Below are 11,498 nucleotides of genomic sequence, written 5' to 3' on the forward strand. Positions count from 1 at the left end.
AAACCCCAGTTTGAGGTTCGACGTGTTGTTTGGATCGCCCTAGCTTTGGCTACGGCCGCCTGACTGGAGGTAACGAGACGATGGCGTTATCAATGGCCCAGAATAAGGCCCCTACGTCACGTCCTTGTTCCAACGGTGCTAATTGACGTTGAGGGAGGGCGTTTTAAGCTTCGATCTGGCCAGATCTAGGGTCCTGCTTTTGTCTTCGTTTCGTGAAGGTGGTCTTCGACGATGTGGACACCGACAACTTGTGTTTGGTCTACTGGCTTCTTCTCCGTTGGACAAAGCATGGCCAACTTCATCTTTATCGGGAAGCTAGCAAGGTAAGCCACCCCTTGGTTCTGTCTGGTCGGATCTGGAATGGTTGTCCACCCTTTTTCGCCGCCTTCTTCTCCGTGACAACAATATGATCCCATGTCCAATTCCACATGAATCTTCTGGTTTCAGCGATGAGTTCCCGACCGCCGCATCAACACCATTTCCCTGACTCGCTCGGAGGCTGCTTCGAAGATCCAGAGGCGGCATCGAATTTTGCCCATGAGGTGTCATTTGGACAACTTTAATATATGCTTTGGCCTTCTTGCGAAGGAAGATTAATTACTAATCTTTTTGAAAGAATTATTAACTCCCTTAGTAAATAAAGAAATATAAGAGGGTAGTGATCTAAATGCTCTTGTGTGCATACCAAGATTGGAGGTGGCATCACGGTCGAGTTAACCTCGCCGTGAAGGAGTCGGGCCTTGAATGTTCCACCACAACAACAGCAGAACCACCGAGCAAAGCATAGACAAGTATCCTGTTCCTAATCTTTGTGTGCGCCTACTTTCTTCCTCTTCCTCCTCCCGAAGCTCCCATACCAACCCGACCTCTGGACTCGACCCCCGCGGGGAGCAACAGTTGTCCAAGAATCCATTCCACCCACTGCAGAAGCAAGAAGATGGGGCAGGCGCTGCGCAGGCTCTTCGACTCCTTCTTCTCCACCAAGGAGATGAGGGTAAATAACCTAACCACGATCCCCCCTCCCTCCCCATCCACCCCTTTCCCCATCTTCCGCGCTCCGGGGCCACCTAGGGCGCTCGATCTCGTGGCTTCTTGGAGCTTTCTCGATGCGGCGCAGTTCTTGGAATCAATTAACTTCCCGATGTTCCTGCCTTAATCGAATCAGCCACGCGCTTGAGTTGCGGGCAAATCCCGACAGGCTTTCCAGTTAGTACGCCAATCTGGACCTGTGCGCTGGCTTCTATGATGGTCCATATCGAGGGCCGTGAAACCCGTCGATCCGAGTTCTTGGTTTTGTCCCGTGGAGTGTGGTGTATGTGCTGGTGCGGACTGAGATTCTAAATTTTAGGGTTTTCTTGGCCGAGGTTGGGATTCTCGAATGCGGCGGCGCAGCTCCGATTAATCGAGTGCTGCCAAGTGAGCAATCTGTCGCGAAATGGTTTGGGATGGCACTCTAGCAGTGTGCAGTTGCAGTGGATTGGAGGGGCGTACTGACTCTCAATCCAGTTTATTTTGCTTTCTTCCAATTTAAACCAAGCTATGAAGCATTCCACCAAATGTTCCTCTTGACTATCATCGTCCATCTGTTCACCCCAAAAACCAGTTTGTAAAGTGCATTCTTTGATTACTGTCTCTTTTTCTCTCTGCTAATGGTGAATAAACTTTTGAAGGTTGTGATGCTTGGTTTGGATTCAGCTGGCAAAACAACAATCTTGTATAGGCTGCACCTGGGGGAGGTTCTTCAAACTGTGCCTACAGTAGGTAGGAGACTAATATAGCATACTATTATTTCTGTTCTTATATGTCCACTTGTCTACTCTTCAGTGTTGTGCTACTTTATTGCACTATGCCATGAAGATGCAGTTCTTTCATTTTACTCTATACAAGGAAAATAAATCGCGTAGTATTGTTGAAACCGAGTTTCCTAGTTATAGGTGTGGCTAACATTTTCTTCTCCAGATTATGTTACTTCGAACAACATAACTTGATCGAATTTCAGGAAGCAGTAAAAAACTTGGGAGCTTATCACCTTAGATTGTGACAACGAACTGCACCATCTTGACATTTTGGACCTCAGTGCTGCCCTTATTTCTTCCATTCATTGATCTTATGTATATCTCTGGTATACCATTTCTCCTCTCCAGGTTTTAACGTCGAGAAAGTTCAGTACAAGAATGTGGCATTTACCGTGTGGGATGTTGGTGGACAAGAAAAGCTCAGACAATTATGGAGGATGTATCTCAGCAATTCTGATGCACTGGTAATAATTAGAGACATATTAAAATATAGCATGTCATCTTGCCATTTTAGCCCTACTTTAGTACCTATGTATTTTTTCAATCCTAGCTTTAGTTGTCTTTCACATGTTGTTCCAAATATGGTTATTATAAGTACAGCTTCTTTTTCTAAATTTGTGGCATCTCTTGAAAAATCTGCATGCTGTTGGTTGTTTTCCTTGTTTATTAGCTGTGGTGGGTGAAATGAGTAGATTGATGTGCAGAACATACACTGCTCATTAAAAAATATGTGCCTTAGGTGTGGCTAGAACCAAACACCCACTTGACTTGGTCAAACTTTCCTAAGGTTAGGTGTGGCAAAGTGTGGCAAGGTGTGGCTAGGAACCAAACAAGTCTTCTAGTGAACGATAGCTCTTTAGCTGATTGAATCAGGAGTTCCATGACAGTTTGAACTTTTCCTTGGATCAGATGCGTATGTTTTACTACCAAGGTTAATGATGTGTTTCTGCTTTTGATTTGGTGTAGATCTATGTTGTTGATTCTTTGGACAGAGAAAGGATCGAAGATGCCAGACAAGAATTCCAGGTCACATATTTTATACTATCTCTGTACTATAGGACTTCTGGGCGCCTTAAATTATGTTGGTTCATTGGTTGAGAGTGTGAGATCCTGCTAACTTCTAATCCTTGGCCACTTTCAGAGCATTATCAAGGACCCTTTGATGGCAAACAGCATAATCTTGGTATTAGCAAACAAACAGGACTTGGTTAGTTAAATCGACTGCTCCTGCATAATCGCCTAGCTGTTCATGACCTCATTTGAATGGGTTGTCATACATGTTTTTTCTTCTGAGATTGCCTTCCGACTGGAATTATGGAAACAAAAAAAAAAAAAAAAACATGTCTTGTTTGGTACCAAATTTAGTGCTGATTGCCTACAGAATAAAATACAACCTTTCATCTTGTATTTATTAGAGAACAAATGTGGATGCTTACTTTTGGCGCACATATTGGGGTTAGAGATCGCCTAGACTGACTATGTCTCCCTTGTTCACAATTCATACAGAAAGGTTCAATGAGCCCGGAGGAGGTCATTGAAGGGCTGGGCCTGCATGATCTCAAGAACAGGATATGGCACATACAGGGGACGTGCGCGCTCCGCGGCGAGGGCCTCTATGACGGGCTCGATTGGCTGGCGTCCACCCTGAAGCAGCTGCAGGAGACGGGTCATGCTACTTCAATTGCTGGACCTTCTATCTAGCTTCTTCACAGACAGAGAAAAGGTCCTGCACGATTCCGAGCCCGCCTCGACTCGTTTTAATCCCTACCTTCATATATAATAGTAACTGTTGGGTCAAGCCTGAAACTGATGTTCTGTTTCCGCAGAGACCTCACCTCAACTGCCCGATGATCCTCGCCTGACGCAATGGCCATCCATCCAACCGTCGATCTGTTCATCTCACAAGAGCATGCCCCCACGGTGCGCCTGTTTGACCCGTGTGTGGCGGCCGCCCATATGGGGCTCGTCTGGCAGGAACTTATGCAGTGTATAACAGATGGGTGAACGATAAACAGCACCTGGCATGGGATTGTTGTATCTTGTATTTGTGTATACCTGAGAGGGGCCGCTTGGGGCACACGATTGCTTTGCTCGATTGCATACTGATGAAAGGAAGAGGAGACGGTTTGGTTATAGTGTGCTGAATGCTTTGTCTGCAGCTCGCAGCTTCAGTGATTGCATTTGTAAGCTTGAGAATACTACTTCCTCCGTTCCTAAATATAAGTCTTCGTAGAGATTCGAATATGGAATATATACGGAGCAAAATGAATGAATGTACGCTATAGAATATGTTTATGTACATCCGTATGTATTCTATATTAAAATCTCTAAAAAGTCTTATACTCCCTACGTTCCGAATTACTTGTCGTAGATATGGATGTATCTAGATGTATTTTAGTTTTAAATACATCCATTTCTGCGAACGGAGGGAGTATTTAGGAACGGAGGGAATATATAGGAAAACAAGTATCGGCATAGAAACACCAACTTGATATTATTGCATTTAATCAGGAGCCTGAAACATTATTCTAGAAGAAAGCAAAAATGGGGAAAAAATAGATATGGAAAAAAGGTTGATTGAGTTATTAACCACGAGCCTGAAATTATGCCATCAGTCAAGGGGAAAGATAACGAGAAGAAAAAGGAAAAAAGAAAAAAGAATGTGAAGAACAAAAAGGATACGACGCCTGAGAGATTCGAACTCTCGCGGGCAGAGCCCATGTACTTAGCAGGCACACGCCTTAACCACTCGGCCAAAGCGTCGGTTGTTGAATGCTCTGCTTCGGAGGCCTTCTTATCCCTGGTTTTCGTCAGTGATTCTCTCAAACTGGCAAGGTCGAATGGCAATCTCCATTTCATCGCTCGTGTTCGTTGGTTTCCCTTGCCACATTGTTCTGCCCATAGTTTCTCTTTTCAACACAGAAGAAGCCAATTGACTTCCACCCAGATTCAATCTCGCCGACCATCGTCGGGGACGAACCGCTTGAGACGACAAGACCTCCATAGCGGCACCACCTGCATGCCATGGCCTCCAGATAAAAGTCGAAAGTGCCTCCCATATGGCATTGTGGATCTATATCTTCTACTGGAAGCACAGTACACACACTCACCCCTATGAATAGATCAGTAGACTCATGCACACCCTGTTCTTATGAGCACATTCAAAAGGATGGATGGGCCGGCGGATCGGGTCTTAAGATTAACAAAGTCATCATAGACACCATGCTATCGATAGGAACGTCGCCTCCAACCGAAATCGGTACAACCACCCTCCTTTTCTAGGGGAACCAGGGCCGCGCCTACCAGGAACAGCATGCCAGGCTAAGATGCACTGGATTTGTATGACAAATTGCAAGAAATTTCACAACATACGGAGTACGTTCTTGGGAACCCTTTCCCTTCCACCAAGCATTTGTACACCAAGTAGCAGACAGTCTCCCAGCACGGCAACAAAACAATGGAATCACGGAGATAACAAACGACCGAAGAGGCATGCATGTCTAGTACTCTTTGCTGCAGCGGCGCGCTCCGGAGGAGAGGTAGGCCGCGTGCCCCCAGCAGGAGCCATGGCTCGTCGTCGTTGGTCACTGCTCCTTCCAGATGCGGCCGGTCACGCGCAGCTTGAGCTCCTGCCGGGTGCCGCTGGAGAAGAAGAGGGCCATGTTGCGGTGGATGATGAGCCCGTCGAAGCTGTCCCGCACCTTCTTGTGCCCGTCCCGGATGCTCCGCGGCGTGCCCTGCCATGTCAGCTTCCGCCCGTTCCCGCCCACCTCCAGGCTGTAGCAGAAGCCCCGAGCCTCGCTCTCTTCCCCCATGAACCGCAGGAACGCCATGTATACCGGGGACATCCCCAGCAGGAACGCCTCGAAGTGGAGGCAGAAGTGCTGACCAAAACACTTGAACACCTGCAAAATGGCAGAGAGCATATCACTACAGTAGACTGAACACAGCCGAAGATCAATCGGAAGGCTACAACGAAGATGACAGGACTATAATCGCTTTCAGAACGCCAGGAGGCACACCAACTGTGTGTCTGTCCGCGTTTAAGATACATAGATGTATCATTACTTACAGTGAGCATCCATGTCGCATTTTCCACTTCGTAAGGGTTGGACTTCACGTAGCGGTGGTTGAAGGTGCAGCCTTCGTGCAAGTCCACCTTGTGGTCGTTGATGAGATGAGACACGAGCATCGGAACGTCACCTGCAATCAGGCACTCTGAACCTGCGTATGGACAGCTGTATGGCCTGAACCTGCAGAGCTCCTCGTGCTTAAGTTTGTTCTGGTAAGGATGGATCTCGGTGCAGCCCAGGCTTTGGTATTTGCATGGAAGCTGAATCGATTCAGCCACCTTCTCAAGAGCCAAGCATCTGATATTTCCCAGCTCCTGGCGGCAAGTGGGACAATGGTTGTCTACCCTATGCTTACAGCTGGAGCAAATTGTGTGGCCATTTGGGCACTGCAAGAAGAAAAGAACATGAATTGTCAATAGATTATCATAAAATCATAATTGACAAAACTTGTTCTACTAACTACCATAGTTCTCATCCAATTAGCTTGATATTATTTTGAATAATGTAACAAAATAAGGGTGGAACCAATAGCAAAGTTGCAGAAATGACCGATCATGATACGTGCAAGGGTACTGAGAACAGCTTTCGCGCAACGGTAGAAAGGGTGTGTTTGGATCACAGCCAATGCTTACCAATGCCAAAAAGTTGGCTGGCCCATGAATTTTGGTAGTCGTTTGGACTGGTGCCAAAATTTGGCTCGCCTGAGACGCCCCACACCCACCCATGTAATTCTCGCCAACTCGCAGGCGAGGCGATGGCGAGCAAAACGTTCGCCAACATTTTGGCGTCGTAACATCTTTTTCTCTGTGGGTCCCTTGACTTTTTCTTATCTTGTGATGCATGCAGCATGTTAGTTCCGATTGTTATGGCCCTTAATTAATTATTAGTGGGCCTCATCGTGATTAAGGATGCAATGCAATCCAGTTTCAGTAGCAACTTCCGCCTTTCCCTTTGTGATTTTATTTAACGATGATTATATTTCTTGTTGATTGCATCTTAGCATTTTCCTACCAAGTATGTGCATAAATATTTGCAGGATTACAGTGGTTACAAGACGCAGTTGGTAGCAAACCAAACATGTTTATTTTGCCAAAATTTTGGACGGTTGCAATGGCACAAACCAAACATCAATAAGCTACCAAAATTTTGGTCATGCCCACACTTTGGCCATACCAATTTTTTGGTCGGGCTAGTTGGGGCTCAAACCAAACACACCCAAAATCTTGTGTACTTGTTGAGAGTTGAGACCATGCAAATGACAAAGGAAGACAGAAGCATGAGCACCTAACTATGCATCCAAGGCACAAATATACTGATCAAACCAAGCAACTGTTCTCATGCATTCCTATTGTATCTTCAACATGTGGAAGTTGAGAATGTGCATCTAGCACAACAGTAAGACCTCTAGGAGGGGGCTACCATACAGGGCTCGAACCCTGGTTCTCACCAAAAAAATGTTAATCTCGCTGTGTGTTCCCCGTGCGTGTCAGGTCGCCCATTGCACTGCCGTAGCCAGTGAAGCCGGTGTTCAGGGTGTTTTATCGACCTAAAAAATGCTATTGGGATTCTTCCCCCAAGTGTTGAGTTATTTTCTTTCAACATGTGGAAGTTACTTTGAAGATCAACAATCCAGCAATGTAAGAACATGCAATACGGTGAACACAAAATGAAAGACATTTGATTTAGTGTGGCCAAATATAAACTTGTTATTAGTTTGGAGGTAGAACCTAGAACATAGCAGCTAAAGAATTTCTGTAAGCTAAAATGGTAGGTAATTCTACATGGAAAATAGAACAGAATAGAACGATCCAAGGGTACTTTATTCGGGAAAAGAATAAGTAGACTTTACCAACAAAATCAAGGCAAATTTAGGCAAGCCCATTCTGCCATGTCCGTACAGAATGCCCTAGGGAAAGGCAAAATTTAGGCAAGCTAGGTGCTAGGCAGAGGCAAAGTTGGCCACCTAACACCTTGCGCTTAATTTTTCCTTGAACACAATAACTTTGAATAGCTTAGGACACGCTACTACCCACATGTCGTATGTTGTCACAAATGCAACATCTATACAATTACACCTTACATCAAAAGGCAATTACAATGAATTATCCAAAGTCATGGGACTGGCAGTCTGGCACAACTTTCCACACAAATCCAACCCAATATCCAAGTCAATTTCATGTAAGAAAATCCAAGTCAAATTAAATAACATAATCTCATTTGCAATAATATCAAAATTATAAATGATTACACTCTGCTGCAGGACTACAAAGATTTAAGACACGCATCAGTACACATACCTGAAGTATAGGTGGCCGCATTGAGTTTGTACACACTGGACACTCGAGCAAATCATTCAAGCCAGTCAATGATGACAAACCAACATTGACAAGTGACGCAGCCCAGGAGGGCTTACTTGTAGAATCTCCATCAAGCCTAATACTACTGAGTGCCTCGGAGAGCCCACGGTCGCCACAATCAGACTCAGGAACTTCAGTCACACTCACAATGCTGCTTCCTGGGGCCATTGTGAAAGCTTCTTTCACATTGATAAGCACTAGATAATATCAACACCCCCACCACTCCATCCTTCCTTGTGATCAGCTGCATTATTAAATTCCATGCTTATTAGTTGATATATTTAAACATGCGTAAAATAATTGTTGCGGGGGTATAGGTTGATACTGAATTAATTTCTCAGTTTAGAGGGGCTATATAAACCTGCATGGGTCATCACTTAGAATTCAAGCAGAAAATCAAGAGGTGAGAGACAAAGACTTGTGGCCCCACCCACACATTCGGAGCAAGAATTACGAGTCGAGCCGAGGTTGAGACTCATAGATTAATCGTGACTAGTCTAGACTACTGCTGGACTAGTCGACATGTAGTACTCAACTTACAGTAATCAACTACTAATACCTACTATATATTATACAATAAAAATTGAGTTAATCCAGAGGAGGATCACATCAGCATAGGAGAGCAGCAAGGGGAGGAGCTCAACAGCAGAGGGGTGGATCCAGGGGAGGAGCAGAAGCAACAACAAAGGGAGAGCATTGTAATGCTCCTGGCCGCCGCTGCCACCGGCGGTGGTGGGTAGCAGCGGCAGTGGTGGCAGCCTAGTCCCAGGTGAGGCGGCTTGTTGTGGAGCGAGCCTGGAAAGCTAGGGTTGCAATTTTTTCCCTCCCGCGGGCTGAGCTCTGCTCACTTATCCCTCCCAAATTGAGTCGATGGACTCAAACAACCAGACTAGTCGATGACTAGTCGCTTCACCGCTCGACTCAACGAGCTAGTCTACACGAAGAAGCTAGTCGACAATCAGATTGAGACTACTAGACTAGTCGCACGACTAGTCAACACTAGTCGTTAGACTCATAACCACTGATTCGGAGATAACGTAAAGTGACAACCAGTTAGGCTCAACGAGCTAGTCTACACGAAGAAGCTAGTCGACAATCAGATTGAGACTACTAGACTAGTCGCACGACTAGTCAACACTAGTCGTTAGACTCATAACCACTGATTCGGAGATAACGTAAAGTGACAACCAGTTAGGCCACCCTTGTTATGGGTGCAATTTATTACGGAGGTATTAAATTTACATGTGTATCTTACCGGACATGAATGTTTTCCGGCTGGAAACAAAACCGGTGAGTGGAGGCGTGTTTTTTTCTTTTGCAGGTGTATTTAAAAGAATAACGGTAATCCAAACAGGGCCTTAGTAGTTGCCGCCACCAGCAGCAGAATCCAACTTGACTTAGAGCTTAAGTTAGAACTGAAGCTACGGGTGATTAAACATCTATTCACTTATACAGAAGCTAGAACTGAAGAACAAATGAATTCTGTCAAATTATAAGTCTTGGTTGGTCTCATTCGAAAACTTAGACCATTTCCAGAACTTCGGCATGCCATTAAGGAGCAGTTATATCATCCACAAACAGAGAGCACCAACGATTCAACATTTTAAAGAACAACTGCTACTACTACACTTTGGCACCTTCCCTGGTCTGGCTTCACGACTACCTTATCTCTCCTTAAAGATCCACATGCGTAAGTGTAGTACTACCGTAGTAAGTAACAAGCAAAAAAAAAAAAACAAGTTCGCCCCATCCAAACCACATTCTGCTCCTCGCTGTTCTCCTGTCACAACAATTGACGGCGAGGGATAAGAGACTCTGGTTTTCCTGGTGTTCCCAAACCGAGCGAGATTTGGAACCTTTCGCCTCAACTGTACGGAAACTTGAATTAGGATCCAGTCGGTTCCCCAATTTTCGCTGCAAAATAAACGGCGGCCGCGCCTTGGATTGGATCTTGCGCAAGAACCTAATCGAACTGGAAATATGGGCGTTTCGGGCGGTTTTAGATCAGTGCGGCACTACGCAGCAAGGGAAACCCGCGGTTTAACTGAACGGATAGCAAGAACGAAGATTTAGATTCGATTGCTCAAATCCGCAGCGGCGGGAAGATCCCCCGCTGGGAAGCGACCAAAAAAGACAGGCTTTGGAGCAATCCCGCGCAACCAAAGCTTAGGGCTCCTCACCAGCGGACGAGGGTATCATCCAAGGTCGGTGATGGATCTCCTCCGCTCCACGCCAGCCCAAGCCCAGCAGCACCAGCCTCCGTCCCGCCGCCCGCCCCTCCGTACCGCCGCCGCCGGCGATGTCGCGTACGGGCAGACTGCGCCGGAGCGGGGACGAGCAATGGGAGGCGAATTCGGTGGAGGAATCGGGGGGGTGGGAGGAGGAGGAGTGGAGACGGGGGAAGGTGTAGGAGGAGGGGAGGGGAAGACGAACAGTGGTGGAGGCGGGGGGATATTTCGGTTTTGCTTTCTCTTTTTTGTGAAACAAGAAATCAATCGTATCTCGTGGATATACCTCAGCGGTTTCTGTTCTACGCGCTTTTTACGCCGGAGTAAACGTTTCTTCAACGGTAGGATTTTTTTGACTGACAGGCCGGGCCCACGCTTCGGCTTCAAAGGGAAGTCATGGTCGCCCGGAAAGAGACTTGGACACTTGAACAACTTGTGCTTTTTCTTTTTTGATGAAATGTTGAACAACTTGTGCTGATGATGAAGGGAATGTCATATAATTGCTTTGTACCAGCGATGGATCGCTGAAAGTGAAATTTCTTGTGTGTTCTGAAATAGATTCACCAACTTTAATAAAGGTGGAAGAAATTTCATCAAGCCACCGCTTACTTGAAGACCTCACGATGAGGAAAGGGGGGGGGGAGTCACTGCTGCTACCGAAATTGATAACTGCGGGCAGGAACCGAAGAAGAATAAGAACATCGGTGGAGGCAAGGATACTTTAAAAAATTCACCTTCCTTTTGTCGTTAAACCGAATAGTAGTAGTTTGATGAATATTGAATATTTCGGTAATTTTCCATGTTTCTATTATATGGGGGGCTCGCACAATTTTTTTGCGCTGAAATATGAGGCCCAAATTTCCGCATCTCTGCTTCTTCGAAGAGATATGGTTGTCACGACTTTGACACTCAGACATTTTTGTGTGTTTTTAACGTGTGAAACAACTTATATTGATGTTGAAAGACGAGCAGGGGATATTCCCTTTTGCTCCTACGTGCATATGCTAGCTAGCTCTGTCAGGCCAGAAGAGCTAGTTGATGTTG

The 11,498-nt window shown here is 45.8% G+C and overlaps 2 protein-coding genes and 1 non-coding gene across 3 annotated transcripts; 1 reads left to right on the forward strand and 2 right to left on the reverse strand.

Moving 5' to 3' along the window:
• The first annotated feature begins 692 nt into the window (after positions 1-692).
• LOC109766817 (uncharacterized) lies at positions 693-3,929 on the forward strand. The gene is made up of 7 exons (XM_020325581.4): positions 693-994; positions 1,671-1,761; positions 2,145-2,260; positions 2,763-2,822; positions 2,938-3,003; positions 3,303-3,519; positions 3,623-3,929. The coding sequence occupies exons 1-6, from the start codon at positions 938-940 to the stop codon at positions 3,495-3,497; spliced, it is 585 nt and encodes a 194-aa protein (XP_020181170.1). The 5' UTR covers positions 693-937; the 3' UTR covers positions 3,498-3,519; positions 3,623-3,929.
• A 548-nt stretch (positions 3,930-4,477) lies between these two features.
• On the reverse strand, positions 4,478-4,559 carry TRNAS-GCU (transfer RNA serine (anticodon GCU)). The gene has a single exon. It is a non-coding gene; the product is annotated as a tRNA-Ser (tRNA).
• A 596-nt stretch (positions 4,560-5,155) lies between these two features.
• Positions 5,156-10,753, reverse strand: LOC109766818 (E3 ubiquitin-protein ligase SINAT2). Its single transcript, XM_020325582.4, has 4 exons — positions 10,407-10,753; positions 8,167-8,470; positions 5,869-6,255; positions 5,156-5,701 (listed from the first exon to the last, which is right to left on the reverse strand). The coding sequence occupies exons 2-4, from the start codon at positions 8,392-8,394 to the stop codon at positions 5,381-5,383; spliced, it is 936 nt and encodes a 311-aa protein (XP_020181171.1). The 5' UTR covers positions 8,395-8,470; positions 10,407-10,753; the 3' UTR covers positions 5,156-5,380.
• Between the last annotated feature and the right edge of the window lie 745 nt (positions 10,754-11,498).

Source organism: Aegilops tauschii, chromosome 6 (assembly GCF_002575655.3).
Source record: "Aegilops tauschii subsp. strangulata cultivar AL8/78 chromosome 6, Aet v6.0, whole genome shotgun sequence".
Lineage (NCBI taxonomy): Eukaryota > Viridiplantae > Streptophyta > Magnoliopsida > Poales > Poaceae > Aegilops > Aegilops tauschii.

Bases quoted from the DNA above. Each gene is read 5' to 3' on its own strand.
- LOC109766817 (XM_020325581.4), top strand. From the start codon at position 938: ATGGGGCAGGCGCTGCGCAGGCTCTTCGACTCCTTCTTCTCCACCAAG. The intron at 2,261-2,762 runs GTAATAATTAGA...GATTTGGTGTAG, and splicing joins TCAGCAATTCTGATGCACTG to ATCTATGTTGTTGATTCTTT. The intron at 3,004-3,302 runs GTTAGTTAAATC...CAATTCATACAG, and splicing joins TAGCAAACAAACAGGACTTG to AAAGGTTCAATGAGCCCGGA.
- LOC109766818 (XM_020325582.4), bottom strand. From the start codon at position 8,394: ATGGCCCCAGGAAGCAGCATTGTGAGTGTGACTGAAGTTCCTGAGTCT. The intron at 6,256-8,166 runs GTATGTGTACTG...TTCTTCTTGCAG, and splicing joins TGCGGCCACCTATACTTCAG to TGCCCAAATGGCCACACAAT. The intron at 5,702-5,868 runs GTAAGTAATGAT...GCCATTTTGCAG, and splicing joins ATGCGACATGGATGCTCACT to GTGTTCAAGTGTTTTGGTCA.